Genomic DNA, 21,242 nt, shown 5'->3' with positions numbered 1-21,242 from the left:
ACCTCCATTAGGTGCTCTGTGAAGTGACCAAGCCTCCGTAACACTACACGCAGTCATCAGTTTCCTCTGAATCATAATCCCATTGGATCATTTAGGAGGGCGGAGAGCGCAGCCTCCGGGGGAACCTCGCTGTGTCATATCAATAAAGCCACATTTGGGACGTAGCGTGCGTGCTCCCAGTCAAATACCACGAAGGGGAATCGGAATTTATTTTACAAAACTCCAGACTCGACGATGTGCTGGGAAGCCGTAATATTCAGCCACTGGCTCATTGATGCTCACTCTGCATGGCAGTGTTTTTAATTAGCAGACATTGGTTCAGCATGGATTTCCGCTTAGACAGAAGAGTTCTAAAAACCCACTGGACGTGTGTAACGCCGGCTCCGGTGGGAGCGTCGGAGAGCGGGAGCGAGAGAGGTTTCTGCTTTAATGCAGTTTGATTATCCAATAATTAACTGTCGCGTTGTGTGCAGTCATCTCTCTGGGTTTGCATCTGTTTTCATGCATCGGATGTGGAACAGACTCAGGCAGCAAATATGCTTTTTTTTCTCAGTCTCTGTGATTCAGCATATTCATGTCGCAGTAAAATATTGGCCGCAGCATAAAAGTGTGAGTCGCTGCTTTAATCAGCGCAGACTCTCACCGTTTTCGGAAGCGAATGGGTGGAAGGAGCCACCGATTTAAACTACTTGGTGTTCAAGAGCAATTAGGCACAAAACCGAAGATAGTGGAGATATTTTAGATGTTTTACACTTGATGACGCTGCCTTTTTGATTTCACCAGGTGCTTTGTGTCCTTTGCTTTCTTGCCTCTCACTGAATGAAGCAGGTACAAATATTCCCCTCATCAGCCTGAAAATGCTCTTTAGTTATCGTCCTGCTGAATAATACGCTGCCTTTAACTCAAAGTGAGCCTCTGTCAAACACTGCTGATGCTTTTATCCTGTTCCTGCCATCAACAGTCAAATCATCATTACTCGTTACTCTACGTGGTGTTTTTTTCACTCAGAGGTGATCTGAGCTACAACAGATCCACCACGCTGATCAAGCAGGCTGCAAACAAATCAAATCAATCACACGGAGCTTTTTAAATAATTCATAAAAGACAAATGGAATATAGTATAGAAAAAGTGTGGTAGAAAGAACCAACATGGACGTCTGCTGCTTCGTAAAAGTGCATGTGAGTCTGAGCTGCTTCCACGTCCCAATGTTGTCTTCAGGATATTTGCTCCTGAACCCTGTTCCACTGCGTTTGTCTACTGATCTACCATAAGAATGCAAAGGACTTCATGCATCTGTCTGCTGACAAGCTGTACAGAGTCACCAACAGCAAAGACAAAGTGAAGAATGCTTCCAGAGCTTCATAAGAATGTGACCAGTCGTCACAGCAAACACACTGACTGAGACTAGATGAGTTCCCTTTAGTTTGTGAGACTTGGTCCCTTCTCTAACAAGTTGCTGATACTTCACAGGAAGTTCAAAACAAGAAAGTGAGCTCACCACAGCATGAATTGTGTTTTCTCCCAGTGTGATTTCAGACATAACAAACTTCTGAGCTCTGCACTTGGTAAAATATTGTAAAAATATTCTGGCAAAGTTCATTTAATTGTTCACCAGATGAACCCTCTACGCTCTAAGTATCTCAGCGTATCCTAAAAAAGCCAAGGTTTTCTCTGCTAAAGTAAACGACTTCATGCTTCTCTGAAACTTTATTAAGCTCGAACAATCAGGTAGGGAATTAAATCTCATTCAGTCGAATCTGTGGTCGCTGCCGCATCGTCCACAAACACACAATTGTGCCTCAAAGCAAACCAGATCTCACTGTGTTTCCTTTTAGTTGAAACATGCTTCGACACAGTTTGCGTCTCATGAAGACACATTTGAAGCCAATAAATATCAATTAAAGGGCAGGCTCTGGGCTCCACGTCCCCCCTGGGCTCAACAACTCACCCACAGAAAGAAATTACACTCAAATGCTCTCATTAAACGTAAGCTTAACGCGCCTCGCAAACGCAAAAAGGCAAAACTCTACCATTACATAATGTCCTAAAATATATCTTTTCCCCAATTACCTCAGATAAGGTCAGATTCCAGCGGCAGCGGCCCTGAAATCCCATAAAAGTGAGACTTCCTTCCCTCCCCAGGAGGGAGGAGTGGGCTCTGGCAGGACTCAGCTGTCGTCTTCCTTGGCCCAGCGACAAGTTGATATTTCATTTGAATGCATGGTGCTCTGAGCACTGATGCAAAGGCTATTACCCAGAGTGCCCAAGTGGGTTGGCCAACAGTGCTAAGGCCGCACTCTGGGGCACTTCAAAGAAATGAAAAGTGCACAAGAAAACAAAATATGTCTCCTATTCCTTATTAAATGCTCTACTGTAGCACAGGTCACACACATTCATTGTGGGTGCGGGTTTCTTTGTGGCAGCGTTTTAAGATTATTGACCAGCAGAACATTTTAAATGAAATAGTTGGACAAGTGGTTATGGTTTTTTGCTAATCTTTGCATCTTATATAAAATGAAACATTGTGATGATTTGACGTATGAGTCGGAAGAGGTTTGAATCACGTCCTGACTGACAGTGGTGAACGAGGAGGCTCTGGTCGTAGTAGCTGCCGTAAAGAGATGACATCTGTGCAGCCCTTGAAGTTTCACATGTGCCCTTGATATTTCCACATCCGGCCTTTCTTTCCTGCCTGCCCGTCTTCCTCTCTGACACAAAAGCCAAGGGTTTTAAAGTGTGTGATGTGTGATTGAGCTTAGGCAAGCACAATTCCGTGGCGCTACAGCCTGTGTGATATATTGCATTATCGAGTGTGTTCACTCAGATTTAAGGCACATAAAATTAAAAATACTTTCAGAGAACATTGTACTGTATGTGACATATCACCAGTCACGGGGCCCGTCGTGCAACTATGATTAATTGAACACAGGCATTGCAATATTGAAATGAAGCACCCTTTACACACTTAAAACCCATTATTTTACACCCATTAATTTGAAAATTGCAGTCAGCTGTAATTTCAACTTACAGCTAAAGCATGAAGCAGTAAAATGGCTGATTTATGATAAAAGCCCATTTTACTACCGCTGGAGTGGCAAACGCATGCAGACGGGAGATACTGTAGGAGGAGCAGCCGCTCCTAAATACAGCACCAACAATATACGAAACAATTAGAGCTCAGCTGCTTATTATGATGCCAGCAATGCAACTTAAAAGCTGCAGCCTCCATTTAGAGCTGAAATTAAATGAGCAGTCAATTTAAACTCCAGTTTTTCTGTCTGGTGATGGGGGGATGCAGCTCCAATGAGCCGAGGGGCCGCTGGAGCAGAGAAATAACAGGATGAGGATGGGGCGGCTGAAGCGCCTGCTGGCTGCTTTATAGGAGAACGAGGAAGGCCTAAATCGCTACCGCTTAAAGACCTAATCACATGATTAGGTCTATTGATTCGCTAAGTCAGAGCATTAGCATCCCTCATTAGAGAGTTTGCCAACATACGGTACAGTGCATACGATTCCTACAGTACTAATGCAGCCAAAGAAGCGGCCTGTGGCATGCATACTGTGCTGTAGGTCAGAGATGATCACATAAACAGGCGGTTCATCTGAACCCCTGACAGTAGCATCAGTCTCAACTGGACCGCTGAGGGTTTTTGGAGTGTGATAGGCTGCCAACCAAAGCCCATGATTCAAGTGTTTGTCTGTAGTTGGAGTTCATTCACAGCATTAACGCCCAGGTGATGCCAGCACGGCAGCCACAGAGCTATGATAAACAGCGTCTCACCAGGAAGTATGCAAAGCATCCTTCAGATGTGTGTCCGTCCAGGAATCGAAATCATCTGAAAGTGGTGAATATTAAATTATTCCCCTCTTAGCTGGAGTGAAGCTAACAGGCTGTGAGGAGCTGCTGCAGGAGGAGGAGGACAGCGAGAGAGCAGAGGTAATAAACAGGAAATAAAAAAAGCTGTGGGTTAGAGAATTTCAGGCAAAGCGTGTGACAGACAGGGAGCAGAGCACCAGCCTGCACTGCAGCTACACCAGCATCTCTACAATGGGCTGCTCTGCTTCACTTTAGTTTGTCTGATTAAAACCGTGTGAATGCACCTTCTCTTAAAACGTACAGTTGATGTTGCCTAGCAACACAAATTCAGAGAAGATAGTGATGAACTACATTTATGACATTTCTTGGGATAAAATGTCATGAAATATACATAAGACTTGGAAGCAAGTCTATGCTCCATTAGTGACACAGAGGTTAAAGGTATCATCCCGCGTGACTTCATATTTTAGGTGTAAATGTGAACGACTGTATTTTCTCAGTCACCAAATACCAAATTATGCATCTGCTCACCAGTGATGGTTAATAATCCAATAAGATGCACTTAATTGTTCATTAGGCAGCAACTGTTACAGCAGCAAAGCTCGTCTCAGTCTGTGGGTTTGGGATCAAACAAAGGTCACACAGACTAATGAATCTGTTAGCTTTGATTCAAATTTCTTCTTCTCACCTGATCAGGATTCAGATTCATTCACATCCACATTAACCTCCGAGTCTGCTTCACCCACTTCACCGTCTGTTTCCACCTATTTAAGAGGCTTTTCTTCCATCTCTGATGTTGCTACCTGTAAAGTGGCTTAGACTCATTTTAATTGAACTGTTAAACATTTAAAGTGACATCTGGTTTTGAAGCCGTTCATCAACCTGTTCCTGTGCATTCACTGCTGGATGTGTTTTGTCCATATTGATAACAGAATCCTGTGGAGTAATACAGCAGCAACACAATTGGCTCTGCACTCTATGATCCAATTAAGCCCTCAGCCTATTTGTTCCAATCCTTCAACCAGAACATTTCAAGGTCCAGCACCGGTCATTATAATCACTAATTAGATGCTTTGTCTTTGCTGCTCGTTTCTACAGTTGCTCTCTCTAACATGTTAAACATGTGGACGGAGCATCAGGACCCACTGCTGCAGCTCTCGTATAGAATCCAGACTCAAAGCCGTGTCACGACTCTGCTTCGGCTCATCCGCTTCATACTGTACATATTAATGTGTGTCGCAGCGTTTTAGTGAAGCTCCAAACATTTTATACTCGAATGACAAAACCCGCAAACAGTCTGAAAAGTCTCCTTTTAAAGCCTATTTGTGAAAATCAAATGTTCTGCTTTTCAAGCATGTGAAATATAATTTGCATGGATAAAATCCTTGAAAAAGGTTTCACGGTTCCTGTGAATGTCAGCTATTTTACACCTGCCACTTGTGTGGGCCTATTAAAGTGTCACTGCTGTGGGAAAAGGCCGCCTTAATGAGCAGCGGTGGACGGAGGTCCACTCAGAAAAGAGCTTGAGCCAAATCACCGTGGGCTGGAGCTGCGTTGGCGGCGCTGGGCTCTGCTGAGCACGTGAGCAGTGACGATGGAGAAGAGAAAGCAGTGGCCGTGCTGACGCTGCTAACAGATGTTTATATTCCCATTCAAACTCTAATCATCTGCTCCTGAAGCCTTGGATCCAAGCGTGACGTTGGTGCCTGATCCACCAAAGACAGAAATGGACCATTAGTCAGTAAGAATTTAATGTTCGCCTCAGTCTCTGCTTTTCCCTCCAGTTGCTGTTCATCTTTCTCAGACACCAGCAAAGCTTTGGTTTCTATAAATTATTGCAACTGTCTGGGACGGTCGACTTGTCAGGACTTTCACTCACACACAAATTCAGTGGCTTTTGTGTCGTGAGGCAGGAGCTGATCAATAAGAGCAGCGATGTCAAGAGATCGGCACCGAGAGGCCGAGCAGAGTGTGTGTGTGTGTGTGTGTGTGTGTGTGTGTGTGTGTGTGTGTGTGTGTGTGTGTGTGTGTGTGTGTGTGTGTGTGTGTGTGTGTGTGTGTACAGGGTTTTCCTTCGACGTGGGGACCATAAACCATGTTTTTCCTATCAAGGTGAGGACACTGTGACAACGTGGGGACACTTGGCAGGTCCCCACCGGTCCAAAGGCCTTTTTGAGGGTCAACATGTGATTTTAGGGCTGAGGTTAGAATTGAAGTTTGGTTCAGATTAGAGCAAAGATCAGACGTCTGCCTTTAGTTGTGATGGTTAAAGTGAGGAACTAGGGAGGCATTATGTCAATGGGAAGTCCCCACGTAGATGTGAAACACGACTCTGTGTGTGTGTGTGTGTGTGTGTGTGTGTGTGTGTGTGTGTGTGTGTGTGTGTGTGTGTGTGTGTGTGTGTGCTGGCAATCGGTAAAGGTCAAATGTGTCACAGGTCGTGTTCACCCATTGAGGAATGTGAAACCCAATAATTATTTTACTCATAATTCAGCGTTTCCTGGTGGTGATAAATCAGTTTCATGTGAGTGAGCTCTGTCATAAACTTCTTACTGGATCTGGTCTGGATGCCAGGAAATCATATTTTTATATGAGATGGAAATTATACTTTTTCCTATTTTTTTGTGTTTTCCAAGTCCAGTTACAAGAAAACTTCAATAAACTTACTAAATAAAATCAAATTATCAGTTTTCAAATGGTAACGGGACAAAAACAGTTCTCTTTCTGAGCTCCTCCCGGACGGAGGTGGAGCTGCTGTTTCTTCCTGACTAAAGCTAAACACGTGCGGTGACACACACTAACGCACATTTAATCACTTCTGAGTTTGTATTTAAGGAACCACAGATCAGATGATTTGCTGAACAAAAAACTTGGCATTTCTGCTGAAACATGTCATTGTGCTTGGGCTGAAACTCTGAGGCCTGCGTTCAAATAGGACTTCAACCAAACGTGGAAGCAGTCGCCTTCGTCGGCGAGAAGCACTCGAGTCTGCGGCGCTTTACACCAAACGAAAGAGGAGGAAAACCTGCGGGTTCCTCCGCAGCCAAAGCAGAACCAACGAGGCTTTTACGTTTGGCAGCATGAGATGGAGGCGAGAATGAAATAAATCTGATGACGCTTCCACCTCACTCTCCATCATTATTCTGTGGCGCCACCTGTCACACTGAGGGATTTCAAGGCGTAATTGAAATCTCGTGTTATGATTGAAAATAATAAAAATCCAATCAGTAGCGTTAAACTTAGGTCCGTAAACTCCTCACACTTCAGGGTCATTTGAACAGATAATTGATTCAGTCCAGCACTAAGTCAGGAAAAGTCCCAGTCTGCAGCCACAATCTGCATGAAGACCGTTGAGTCCAGGGAACGGCCTGCGGCCACGGTTTCAGCAAGCGTCCGGAGGAATTTAAAGTGAGTTTAGCCGCGCTGGAAAAATTTACTTCACGTTTACATCAGAGACCATTTGGTTTGTACAGAACAGAAAGCTGACACACACTGAGTGGCTGTTCAGACAAACGGACCTCTGGGAAATAAAGGCGGTGAAATGAAAGTGGGGCGGCGGCGTGCAGTTCGCCCTCCGGCCTGAAGGAGGCGCTGCTGCTGTTTCCTGCTTCGCACTCATCACTCGTCGTCACGTGTTCACGCTTTGTTCTCCTTGTGTTCGTCCTGGTTCCAAAGCTCGTTCATCCTCACTTTCATTTTTAGTTCATTAAATAGTTTGTATCTGTTTTTTTTTGTTAGCTTATTTGCATTTAAATCCACTAGTTTGTTTTATTGTCCACAGTTTCTCTGTTAGTTTGTTAGTTGCTTCCATTTTCTTTTTGTTTGCTTCTTTCCTCATTGTCTCTGTTTATTTTCCATATGAGCTATTTTTCTAGTTAGATTCGTTTGGGTGCATTTTGCTCGTGTCCTACAATGATTCTAAATTGTTACAAACATGATGAAATGTTTGAAACAGACAAACGGCTGCTTGTGTGTTTCAGCGTCACTAAATGTTCTGTCACGTGTCTCCTCCTCGTTCCAGCTCAGCTCCAGCTCTTCCTGCCAGACGTTATTCTCAGTTTTGTTTCTCTGCCCATATTTCACTGCATGGGTTCAACGTGCAGCCGCTCACATTCATCTCAGGGAAAAACAAAAGAACAAACGTGTGCTTTTGGAGCGAGGAGCTTCTCTGATCGCGAACGACGCCACGTTCGGTGGAGTTCAGTGTCATGGCGCGTTAATGGCGTTGGGTTTGTGGTGAAGTGAACGGCGCTTAAAGGCTGCAAAGGATTCCTGATGGACCTCACACAGGTCCTGGAACACGGCTCACACTCACACAATGAGACTAAATGATGACTTCAACTGTTTTGAAGCATTTTGTACATGCTACAGTAGAAGAACTGTAAAACCTCCGACAGCAACCACTGGTTTGACTGGTTTCTATTGAAGAGGCCCAGATTTCAATCAAATGAACTTATTTGCTCTTATTTTCCTGTATTAATATGATAATGAATTTACAGAGCCTCTGTTCTGTTCACAGTGACCTTAATGCTCATTGCAGGTTTGCCAAGGTATGATTAGAACTGCATCTTCTAATTATCTGCACAGAAACACTGTGAGCTCGAAGCTTTAAGCTTAAAGCTGTGTTCACAGAATCTCTCCAAGAACTTCATCTAATTTTTCCAAAAAAGTGCTCCACGGAGCAATTACAGTCTGACTCTGCTGAAGGAAACCGATGCATTATTGAATAAATTGAAGGTTGTTTGAGTGTAATTGCCCTTTTGCTCATGTCAAAGCGGTTCTACTACAGCAGATGAGCTTGTTGAGTCAGACTGGAGAACGTCGCTGTTGATAATGGCTGTTGCATTATTTCCTCCTGACCTTACTTCCTCTACCTGCCTGTCTGTGTTCGCGGCTGTGGGAGGCAAGACTGAATATTCATTTCACAGCTTTAGTCACAAATGGGTGATTATAATTCATCAGTGCTGAGCTACAGTAGTTAGTCAGGAGTATTTCCCTGGTCTGCTCTTTATATCTAAAAGGGGGAGCAGAGTTGATTTAAAATAATTAGTCAAACATCACAAATCACTGGCAGCAGTTGATCAATTAAAGCACAAATGACAGGTTTGTTGTGCTTCCTTAAATGTGCTGGTCTTTGGTTAAATCACTGCAAAGTGAATCTTCACTAGAGTCATTCACAATCTAGCGCCTACACTGAAAACAAGTGTGTTGTCGTTGTTGTGTTGGCTGAATGCTGCCAAAACAGCTCCTGCGTTTCTGTGACGATGATTAGTAAAACTGAATATTGATGATTTCAGATGTTACTGTCAGATTTAAGGAGGAACGTTTGCTCCCTGGATGAGGATGAGGATGGATTCATGCTGTCACCCAGGCAGTTTCAGCAGCAAATTCCAACAAAACCAGCCACTTATTGTGGGTTATAGTAACTGTAATGACATAATTAAAAGCATAATAGCGTGTGCTCAGTAGCTGCACTAAGCTGTTCATTACTTGGGAGAACGCCACATTCTGCACAGATGTGTGGGAATTTAAAAATAACAATAACATGAAGTTCAACAAGTGAGAGGTCCAGACACACGACTCAAACAGCTGCACCCAACCTGCGTTAGCGTTCCGCGCGTGCACGCGAGCGCGCGCCGCCGCGTCCATAATAGTGCTTCGTTGCCACATAAAAAATAAAGTTGCAACGACGGAGAAGGACACGAAACATCGTGACTTCAAGCGGCTCCAACCTGTTTGAAAGTGACAACGTCGTCCCTGCGCAAAGTGAGACTGAGGAGCAGCCACGGTTCCTCTGCGCTCCCGCTAAATAAAGAAGGAAACAGAACCTATGGAGCTGCGGACCTCGGACCCCGTTCAACGCTCGACACCAGCGTGGGTTCGTGTGGCTGTGGTTTTTTAGCTGTGGAGCATCGAGCGTCAGTAAAATGGAGGAGGCGATGGGCGGAAGGTGCCCAGGAGCTGTCAGGAGCAGGAGATGCGGGATGGAGTCAAAACATGTCAGAGCAGAGGGGGCACGGAAACACGCACACGCCAACACAGGCGCGCGCGCACGCGCTTCTCACCTCGTCTTGGCCGTTTGAGGTCGGAGGAATTAACTTGTCATTACAGTTTCAACAGCAAGGGCGTCTTCATTCCGGCAGGATTTGCATGAAGGAGCGAGTAATTGGCTTCAAGTCACAGTGCACAGATAATTCCCCCACACGCACGCACGCACGCGCACCGACTGATTCACAACTGGGCTTCCACACTATGAAGGTAAAGAGTCTTAGGGGGATGAACACTGTCTTTGAGGGTTTTTACGTTCCGTTCGCGGTGACGTTACTTAAACAGAAATCACGTTCAAGAGTTTGAGACGAGATCTGCAGAGATCAGGATTAAAAGTGGCGCTTCGAGCCGTGGGTGTCAGCTCGCGACGCAGAAATAACCCGCACGGGAGCACAAGCTGCCGGCGGATGGCGGTGACTCCTCGTTCCGCCTCCGCTCCGCTCACTCACCCATGGTCTCATCGGTGCGTTCCCCGCGTCCTCCGAAGCTCCGTGCGCCGCTCAGATCACGATCCCCTCCGCGTCGTTGCCTCCGCGGCACCTGGGAAGCCGTGGAGTGTGCGCGCCTCTCTCACGCAGCGGGTGACTCACCTGCCGTCATGCTAAAACGTGCGACTCGGTTAAAAAAAGCGCTCAAAGTGTGCGTCCGTGCTCCCCGGCGCAGCGCAACTTTCCAGCCGCGTCGCGCAGAACCGTGCCATCAAGTTGGAAGTCTGACGCCTGACTCCGGGATTCAGAGAGCGAGAGTCCGACGGCAAAACGCCCCACGCTGCAAAAGTTGGGAGGCGGTAACGAAGCGGACGGCGCCGCGGGGGGTCGACGCAGTCACCGGCGGAAGCACGGGTCCTCTGCGCCAACGGACGGAGCGGCAGCGGTCGTCAGGCGGCGGCTCTGCTCTGTCAGGCTCCTGCGCGGCGCATCGGAGAGCGGCTTTCCGTGTGCGCGCCCGGCTGCGTGGGGACGCGTGTGCGCACGTGTGCAGGCACGCGCATGTGGGAGAAAGAGACCGAGGAGGAGAGAAAAAGGAACATTTCATGCAGAAATTAAGAGCTGCAGGCAGATTTGGGCGCATTGGATCGGCTTTTGTTGTGTTGTTGATCTGCTTCTAACATCTTCATCATCACCAGCAACACAAACGAACCGGCGCTGGAGCTGTGCTCCGTGATCGCCATGGTTTCCTCCATAAGTCCATTATGCAGGTGTTGTGGAGGATAAGCTGAAGGCTATATGTGGTCATTATTATAGCATGAGTGGGTAGCGTGCCTGATCCCACCTCGAGTTGCATAATTATTGCAGATGGGAAGGCTAAATGCAATGCTCCCTCGTTTTAAAATCAACTTAAACAGAGACGTTGTCGCTGAGTGACAACACTCCATTCAAGGTTGTGTGTTTCGTTGTTTGCTCTAATTTTGCATTTCTGCCAGTGGCAGAGGTCTTCTGTGAAGCGCACTTACGTTGTGCCCACATCCATAATCCTTTCATATATTTGATTTATTCCTGCCTTCTTTCATCTTTCCATATTGTGATTGACTCCTGGAGTGGTGTTGAGTCTTTAAATTGGTCCCTATTTCAGATGATTCACACGTGGAGATGAAAAAGACAATGAATTTGACTTTTGGTCACACAGTTTAGTGACTTAGTGAAAGTTTTACAGCTGTGTGGCACTGAAAGTTTAGCTTTCAAAGCAGAACAACAGCTGATGAATTCTGGGTTTTAGTTTTTGCATTTAGAATAAATTTTGATGTGTGAACTTAAACATTGCACTTATTTGGCTTTCATCCTGTCAGCTACAGTTACTGTACAAACAGTGTGATTTTAACAGAAAGAACCGGGGAACAGAGTTCAACCCACTAGTTATTCATCTGAGGGGCGCTCGCTGAGGCACTGTCGCCTCAGTGAGAAGGGCGTGGGTTTGAATCCCGAGTGACCTTTTGTGTGGAGTTTCTGACCCCGAACAGGAGGAAGCGGTAGAAAATGGATGGATGTCCATGTGACAAACTGATTGTCTCCATGTAAGAAGCCAAACACGTTCAGCATCATTCATTTCCTAGAATTTTTCAAAATTCAAGCGTATTTATTTCCATTGGGAAGGACCCTGACAGGATGTGACAAGCCTGAGGGGGGGTCTGTTGGTGGGGGTGGAGCGGCTGTTGGCCCCTGTCGCCTGCAGCCTGTGTCGGAGGGGCCCCGTTGTGAATCAGCAGGGCTCCTGCTCCTGGTTCACACTTAAGGAGCCCATAAATAAGCTGATGGTCAGGTCATGAATCCCACACAGACGTTCTGCCGATGCTGAACTTAACACGGGCCAGAACGCGCAGAGGAGACCTGATTATGTAACAAATAACAGGATTTATTCTACGTCATGCAGTCGCCCTTTCAGACAGTTTGCGATTTTTCTTCCAACCACTTTAATTCAAGCAGGTGAATGGAAGTTGTCAATACAGGGAATCTAATTTAGCCCCATTGTATTTGAGCGGCAGGAAAACAACCTGAGATGAAACCTGAAGACCTGCCTGGCGACGAGCCACTTTACAGAGGCTGAGTTTGAGCAGGTCCAGAGCCTCACTGTACCTGGGACGTGGTACCTGGTACCTGGTCCCTGGTACTGTATCTGGTCCCTGGCATCTGGCATCTGGCACCTAGTCTCTAGTACCTGGTACCGTATCTGTTCCCTGGCACCTGATCTCTGGTACCTGGTACCGTACCTGGTCCCTGGCACCTGATCTCTGGTACCTGGTACCGTATCTGGTCCCTGGCACCTGGTCTTTGGTCTCTGGCACCTGGTCCCTGGCACCTGGTCTCTGGTCTCTGGTCTTTGGTCTATGGTCCCTGGCACCTGGTCTCTGGTCTCTGTTCCCTGGTCTCTGGTACCTGGTCCCTGGTACCGTATCTGGTCCCTGGCACCTGGTCTCTGGTCTTTGGTCTCTGGCACCTGGTCCCTGGCACCTGGTCTCTGGTCCCTGGCACCTGGTCTCTGTTCCCTGGTCTCTGGTACCTGGTCCCTGGTACCGTATCTGGTCCATGGCACCTGGTCTCTGGTCTCTGGTCCCTGGTCTCTGGTCCCTGGCACCTGGCACCTGGTCTCTGGTACCTGGTACTGTATCTGGTCCCTGGCACCTGGTCTCTGGTCTTTGGTCTCTGGCACCTGGTCCCTGGCACCTGGTCTCTGGTCTCTGGTCTTTGGTCTATGGTCCCTGGCACCTGGTCTCTGTTCCCTGGTCTCTGGTACCTGGTCCCTGGTACCGTATCTGGTCCATGGCACCTGGTCTCTGGTCTCTGGTCCCTGGTCTCTGGTCCCTGGCACCTGGCACCTGGTCTCTGGTACCTGGTACTGTATCTGGTCCCTGGCACCTGGCACCTGGTACCTGGTACCTGGTACCTGGTACCTGGTACCTGGTACCTGGTACCGTATCTGGTCCCTGGCATCTGGCATCTGGCACATAGTCTCTAGTACCTGGTACCTGGTACTGTATCTGGTCCCTGGCATCTGGCATCTGGTCTCTGGTACCTGGTACCGTATCTGGTCCCTGGCATCTGGCATCTGGTCTCTGGTACCGTATCTGGTCCCTGGCATCTGGTCTCTGGTACCTGGTACTGTATCTGGTCCCTGGCACCTGGCACCTGGCACCTGGTACCTGGTACCTGGTACCTGGTACCGTATCTGGTTCTTGGTACCTGGTCTCTGGTCTCTGGTCCCTGGTCCCTGGCACCTGGTCTCTGGTCTCTGGTCTCTGTTCCCTGGTCTCTGGTCTCTGGTACCTGGTCCCTGGTACCGTATCTGGTCCCTGGCACCTGGCACCTGGCACCTGGTCTCTGGTCTCTGGTCTCTGGTCTCTGGTCCCCGGTCTCTGGTCCCTAGTCCCTGGCACCTGGCACCTGGTCTCTGGTACTGTATCTGGTCCCTGGCACCTGGCACCTGGCACCTGGCACCTGGCACCTGGCACCTGGCACCTGGCACCTGGTCTCTGGTCTCTGGTCTCTGGTCTCTGGTCTCTGGTCTCTGGTCTCTGGTCTCTGGTCCCTGGTCTCTGGTCCTTGGTCCCTGGCACCTGGTCCCTGGCACCTGGCACCTGGCACCTGGTCTCTGGTACCTGGTACTGTATCTGGTCCCTGGCACCTGGCACCTGGTCCCTGGCACCTGGCACCTGGTCTCTGGTCTCTGGTCTCTGGTCTCTGGTCTCTGGTCTCTGGTCTCTGGTCCCCAGTCTCTGGTCCCTAGTCCCTGGCACCTGGTCTCTGGTACTGTATCTGGTCCCTGGCACCTGGCACCTGGCACCTGGTCTCTGGTCTCTGGTCTCTGGTCTCTGGTCCCTGGTCTCTGGTCCTTGGTCCCTGGCACCTGGTCCCTGGCACCTGGCACCTGGTCTCTGGTACCTGGTACTGTATCTGGTCCCTGGCACCTGGCACCTGGTACCTGGTACCTGGTACCTGGTACCTGGTACTGTATCTGGTCCCTGGCACCTGGCACCTGGCACCTGGTCTCTGGTCTCTGGTCTCTGGTCTCTGGTCTCTGGTCTCTGGTCCCTGGTCCCTGGCACCTGGCACCTGGTCTCTGGTACCTGGTACTGTATCTGGTCCCTGGCACCTGGTACCAGGTACCAGGTACCAGGTACCAGGTACCAGGTACCAGGTACCAGGTACCAGGTACCGTATCTGGTCCCTGGCACCTGGTCTCTGGTACCTGGTACCGTATCTGGTCCCTGGCACCGGGTCTCTGGTCCCTGGTCCCTGGTCCCTGGCACCTGGCACCTGGCACCTGGTACCTGGTACCTGGCACCTGGCACCTGGTCTCTGGTCTCTGGTCCCTGGTCTCTGGTCCTTGGTCCCTGGCACCTGGTCCCTGGCACCTGGCACCTGGTCTCTGGTCTCTGGTCTCTGGTCCCTGGTCCCTGGTCTCTGGTCCCTGGTCCCTGGCACCTGGTCCCTGGCACCTGGTCCCTGGCACCTGGTCCTTGGTACCTGAGCCATTGTCACAGGTTGTGTACGCATTTATTGCCACTGATTTGTGCTATTGACACATTTTAAACAATATTTTGTGCAAATAAAAATGTAAATAGAAGGATTAAGATTTCGTGCCTCCCGCTGGTTTGGGTGATGAACACAGCGTCTTTGTGTTCGCCTCACCCTGAACGCTCCCTCCGTCTTCTCTTGTCTCATCAAAAAGCTAATGGAAGACGGAGACGGTGCCTCCTGGTAGCTCCACGTTTCATCCAAGGGTTTAAAGTTCACACAAAACCTCTGTTTTCAAAATGTCACTTTTCTGTAGTTTTGATGTGATTTGACTACAAATCTGAGCTCGACTCTGTTGTTGAGTCAGTTGAGAGTTTAAGTCAGCAGTGAAAACTTTTTGTCATATCTGGGACAACACAATCATGTTCTGTGAATAACAAATGTTAAATGTCTACGCCGGGCGGCCATCTTTCTTCATCACATCACCCTCCGCTGTTTTAAGCCATTACCGTCTGGAAAATGATCACGGGACGCTCTGCAGCCTCGGGAAGGGAACAGCCAGTGACATTAGGATCTGCTCAGTGCAGATGCAGAGTAAACTGCTCCATTGTTACGTTTGGGATGGAATTCTATGCTGTGGTGACTGTGTGCGTTTTTAATAATAACACAAAAATGCAGCTTAAACCAGACAATAGTTCAGCACTGGAATATTTTTTCAGCTTTCTGCAACATCAAACATGAGCTTTTGATTGGAGTCCCTCCCCGTCACAAAGCGACGGCTCGTTTCCACACTCACTCGTATTTCCCAACACCATTTAACAGGCAGAGAGTCTTTGTTGAAGAGGCAGAGATAAGAGCGTCTCCACGAGGAGCTCCCAGCGTTGCTGCTGACAGGAACCCACAGCCCGACTCGCTGTGCGCGCTCACATTTCCACTCGCCCGCCTCTAATTGAGCTCAGCTACTTCATATTGGCTCCAGTGGGGTGTGGAATCTTTGGAACCTAATATTTGAAGTGAGCAGGAGAAGGTGTGGAGCAAAAGCTGCAGAGGAGTGAATTAAAATTCTTCCTTTAGACTGAATTAAACAGAAATGTTAACACTTTGAAGGGAACATCGAGTTCCACAACAGTTCGTGGTGTTGAGCAACGTGCCTCTAAATGCTTCTCTGGCCAATATGATGCTCAAGCTTTCATTACTGCTAATTGCTACATGATGGAATTTCTGCTGCCCGTTCATTTAAATGAAGTTAGATTTCCATGCACTCAGTGTTTGCGTTCATTATCATTCATTATAACGAACCCACAGGCTTGAACGCAGAGAACGTCTCACGGTTGGTTCACAGCAGAGACCTGCGTGCAGCTCACAGCACTGATGCCCTCAGACCGTCACAGATGCCAGCGTTTGAACTGAGAGCTGCCTCGCTCCTGTTCAATGTCTGTGCTTAAAACGTATGTCTGTGAAATGTGTGTGCAGATCAGCGTCCACGCTGCCACGGAGCATTTTAATGTAACAGACAGACGCGTCATGTCACCACTTTGTCTTTAATCAAAGAGCACCTTTACCATCCTCCACCCCCAGCAGCATCAGCCCCATCAGCCTCAGCAGCTCCATCAGCAGCATCACTCTGATCACCCTCATCACCCTCATCTGCCCCATCAGCCCCATCTGCCCCATCAGCAGCATCAGCCCCATCTGCCCCATCAGCAGCATCAGCACCATCAGCCCCATCTGCCCCATCAGCAGCATCAGCACCATCAGCCCCATCTGCCCCATCAGCCACAGCAGCTCCATCAGCACCATCACACTGATCACCACCATCAGCCCCATTAGCCACATGAGCTCCATCACCCTCATCACCCTCATCTGCCCCCTCAGCACCATCAGCCCCATCTGCCCCATCAGCAGCATCAGCACCATCAGCCCCATCTGCCCCATCAGCCACAGCAGCTCCATCAGCACCATCACCCTGATCACCACCATCAGCCCCATTAGCCACATGAGCTCCATCACCCTCATCACCCTCATCTGCCCCCTCAGCACCATCAGCCCCATCTGCCCCATCAGCAGCATTAGCCCCTACATCAGGACCATCTGCCCCATCAGCCTCAGCAGCTCCAACAGCAGCATCACCCTCATCACCCTCATCACCCTCATCTGCCCCATCAGCAGCATCAGCACCATCAGGACCATCTGCCCCATCAGCCTCAGCAGCTCCATCAGCACCATCACCCTGATCACCACCATCAGCCCCATTAGCCCCATGAGCTCCATCACCCTCATCTGCCCCCTCAGCACCATCAGCCCCATCAGCCTCAGCAGCTCCATCAGCACCATCACCCTGATCACCACCATCAGCCCCATTAGCCCCATGAGCTCCATCACCCTCATCTGCCCCCTCAGCACCATCAGCACCATCAGCCCTGTGTGATGTTAGTGATGTTTCTGGCTTTAGGAGTGGAGCTCAGTTCCTCTAATCAGGAGTGTTGCCCACGGTGAGTCAGGTCGTGGATGTGAAGCACTTTGAGTAATAAGGTAGAGAAGTCTCAGACCTACAGACTATTTACATTCCCCAACCTCTGCATTGACGTGTCTGACAACATGATCCCCGGTAATATTTTGTGTTGGCTCAGGGCTCGAGGATCGTGAGCATCCAATATGGCTTTTCAGCTTCATCTGTTAGTCTGTCAAAATCTTAAAAATTGTGTAATAGATGGTGACTAATATTTAATTTCTTGCTGATATTTCTTATTCTCAGATCGAGGGGAGGCTGTGAGGAGGATGTGAGCTGTTCTCTGTGATGTCGACGGGCTGAAGCCTTCTAACCTAAGCTTCCTGTCTGTTCTCCCCCATCCGTCAGTCTGATGTTGAGCTGAACTCCCTCTGTTTTCTCTGCGTCTCCTGGACGGAGCTGGTGTTTGGGTTAAAGGTGGTTAAAGTACAGCGGCTTCACCGTAACGAGTCCAGACGCTGTCGCTCACATGTTGTAACATCACAGAGGCAGTTTCATAAACGTCGGCTTTGGACCGTGTTTATTCTCTGGGTCACAGTAACTAAACTGCTGCAAACATTCTCTGCTATTGAGCCAATATCAACATATATTTACAACGTGCTGCTCAGTGTAATTCCCCAGATCACATCAGCCACGTTATGAGCGAAGCTGCGACAAAGCGCAGGCCTCTGGAATAGAGCGGAATGTTCTCCTGCAGTGAAGACTCAGAGGCATCATGCGCTCACATGCTCATGACAACATGAGGAGGAACACTTTGTTCAAGACTCCCATTATTTCTCCGCATTAAGTCCATGTATGAGGTGAGTGTGTTCATCTCTGTGGTTCATTTGTGCAGGTGCAGGGTCACCGGCTCCATTCCAGTTTCCTGCTATTGTCAGAATTCACAGAATAAAGGATGAGCTGCGTGTCGGTGGGAGCGAAGTGCAGCTACATTAAATCTGCGTATGAGTGGTTTGAATTTGGATAATCATTGCAATAGTTATTGATTATTACTGCCTGTGCAGCACTTGGCGGCTCAGACTGACGCTGTGTTAGGATGTGCGTCTTCCAGACTAAATATAAAATGAAGCCCACATTCATTTAATTATATGGAACTATTATTTATTGCAGTAAATAAGTGACTAGAGAGGATGTATTCCTCTAATCTCTGATCATAAAAACTGCATTTATTCACAGACAGCTATGGAAAAAAAAACTCACTGTGTGACATTAAACCATTATTGGCCGCATCTTGTGAAAACGGACTGCTTAAAATGTCACGAATGATGACATTTATTGTTAAGACGACTCAACCTGTAGCTAAAATCAATAGTTGCTCTTACCAAAGCTTATTGGACTTCTGGTATGAGAAATTACACAGCAGGCGAGTAAGAGTTTTCTCATGCAGCTCAACATTTTGTGTGTGAAATAGGAAGCGGCAGCAAAAGAATCCTCTGCTTTTCTATCAAACTGCTGCTCATTCGATTGCTTTTACCTTTGGATCAGAGCGTCATCAACTAAATTTTCCTTGGAAAATAACAGTCAGACCATCAGATGATGTTTACACAGCACAGTGTTGAATCCAGGCTAATATGAATGTTTATATATTTATAGTGTTAGCAAAAACAGGCTGAAATATCCAGATGATTCATTGACTAATTACACTGAATGAGTCATTTGTTCATTCAGGAATCAAAATGGTAGATTTCTAATGAGAATATTGCTTCTCCCACTCAGACACCCCATGAAATTTTGCTTAATGTTTCACACATTTCAGCTCAGTCTGCAACGCTCCCACTTATTAGAACTGAGCAAATATTCATTAATGCAACTGAAGGAAGCTGGATTCTCCAATCTGAATTAAAACATGCACCAAAGTGTAGATGGATCAAACCACAATCATCTTTGTTCACTTCTTTGTTCACAGCTTTAATCCATAAAAAAATAGTTTCTGAATAAATGGTGTAATTTTTTCATCTATCGTTTATTCCTGTGCACAAACATAGAATAATCTTTGTTCATGCACGGGAACAACCATCGCTGTCTAGATCCCCAGACATCCTGAAAGGCCCAAGGTGTCTATAATAGCTGTCAGTGCCATGAATGAAGCCTTTCTCTGAGAAAAAGACTGTAATGCACACATCACCGCCCAAACTAACCACAGCCCACAGAAGGTAAGTGCAAATAAATACCTGTGTGCTGTTATTTATCAATCAAGCAAAGTTCTCTGGAGATGGGAGATATTGTTACTTAAAAGGTGGCGGTAATTGCAGCAGTCTGCTGCACAGCAATAGTGGTATTTGCCTCACGTTTGGAGGAAATGTGTATTTAGACGTATGGCCTGAGAAACATAAATAGTAAAATGAATAAATAAAGCAGAACATGATGAGTGAACGATAAACAGAAGGAAATACTGGCTACACTACATTGCAAAGTATACGTTGTACATTTTAATTATATCAGAGGGTTTTAAATCATAAATCAGTGGGAAACACAAGCTTCAGGGCTAATGTCTTTACTAAGCTAGGCTAAATGGTGCATGCTAAATTTGACATATATTGTGAAAATGCGTATCAATTATTCAACATCTCGAACAGAGGTTAGTGAAGCAGATAAGGTCACGTCATCATAATGAGCCACCGCTCGTCCTGTCCAAGGAATCCTTATCAAGACAAAGGACCACGGGCCAAAGAGAAGTCGCCCTGAATCTGGATTCTTCTGTGAAAGCATGAAGGTCCAGGACTGAGCGCTTGGCATAGAGTCCACGTCAGTCCAAGCAAAGTCCCCTACGGACGTAATGACAAACATTCCACAGTCCTGGGGATAAAGAGGAGTCTGTAAACAGCTCCAGTGAAGTCTATTCAGTCAGAAGCAGAGGATCAATGACGGCGTGGTGACAGCGGGAGGTCATCAGCCAAGAATGGAAGAAATGCTAATGAGCACGGCTGTGAGCTGGGTGGTGCAGGTTATCAGGGACACGGACGCTCTCTGCCCCTGATTACCTGTGTCCTGCTCTGAGAACAGAACAATCAGCTCCACGTGGAAGAATTCATATTCCTGCTGCAGGCAGCAGAGAACAGCATGAATACACAGCACAGCAGCCTCTGACCCAACATGCCCCTCCCTGAGCGGTACCCAGCACAGCTGAGCCCAGTGGCTGCAGACTGAGCAGGCAGGTTCTACTGAGCGCCCGGGACGGAGGACGGCGTTTGGACGGCGTTTGGACGGCGTTTGGACGGCGTTTGGACGCCGTTTGGACGCCGTTTGGACGGCAGGTGATGAGGCCCACGCGACGGAAGCGCGAGGTCCTGCTGCTCAGCCGGTCAGTCTGGACCTGGACCCTTCAGGGCCTCGTTGCCGGCTACACCAGCCTGTGACCCAAACCAGTGGGACCCAAACCAGTGGGAGCTGTGGTAGTGTGTGGGTCAGCACCAAAGCTGTTAACTGGCCAGACTGTCCAGTCACCCATGGTCTCTGCTGCCAGGACAATCTGGGAAATGTCTTCCATCAAACTTTTGAGCTGCCAGAGTCAGAGCTTCGGAGCTTTTTGTTATGTATTAATTGCATTTTAATTCAAGCTCATGGGAAGCGCTCACACAAAGATGTAACTGAATGTGAGCTAACAATGGCGTCCAATCAGAGATGACTGAAGCCTCATAATCAGATTCAAGGCCTGTGGAAATAATTTATATACCGTGGTTTGTTAAAGAGGTCATTGATGAGAACTAAATAGCACGGCCTGATGGGAAATGCAGTTCTGCCTTAAATTGGCCCCTCATCGCCTGCTGCTCTGTTTAAAAAACAACAGTTAGTACACGGACCTGAACAGAGTCAGAAAAAACATGAGAATACATGAATGAAGCTCCATTAGATGCTGAACGAGAAGTATTTATCCTCCAATTATCACTACTCAGAAATGAATACTTCTGACATAAGACA

The 21,242-nt window shown here is 47.8% G+C and overlaps 2 protein-coding genes across 3 annotated transcripts in view; one reads left to right on the top strand and one right to left on the bottom strand.

The window, feature by feature from the left end:
* The window catches only part of lrrtm4l1 (leucine rich repeat transmembrane neuronal 4 like 1), a 39,824-nt gene extending 29,016 nt beyond the window's left edge, over window positions 1–10,808 (bottom strand). The window contains exon 1 of one of the 2 annotated variants that reach the window (XR_003787769.3): window positions 10,316–10,808. Coding sequence is in view for 1 of the 2 variants with exons in the window: in XM_029169110.3 (XP_029024943.1) it covers window positions 10,316–10,319 (4 nt within the window). In the remaining variant the exon portion in view is untranslated. The remainder of the gene's footprint in view (window positions 1–10,315) is intronic. The other variant, XM_029169110.3, reaches the window with a different exon arrangement.
* A 3,979-nt stretch (window positions 10,809–14,787) lies between these two features.
* On the top strand, window positions 14,788–18,245 carry LOC129604964 (uncharacterized). Its single transcript, XM_055513667.1, has 2 exons — window positions 14,788–17,307; window positions 17,571–18,245. The coding sequence occupies exon 1, from the start codon at window positions 16,650–16,652 to the stop codon at window positions 17,241–17,243; it is 594 nt and encodes a 197-aa protein (XP_055369642.1). The 5' UTR covers window positions 14,788–16,649; the 3' UTR covers window positions 17,244–17,307; window positions 17,571–18,245.
* Window positions 18,246–21,242: the final 2,997 nt, after the last annotated feature.

The sequence above is a fragment of the Betta splendens genome, chromosome 12 (assembly GCF_900634795.4).
Source record: "Betta splendens chromosome 12, fBetSpl5.4, whole genome shotgun sequence".
Classification (NCBI taxonomy): domain Eukaryota; kingdom Metazoa; phylum Chordata; class Actinopteri; order Anabantiformes; family Osphronemidae; genus Betta; species Betta splendens.
This window is presented reverse-complemented; position numbering and strand designations above follow the sequence as displayed.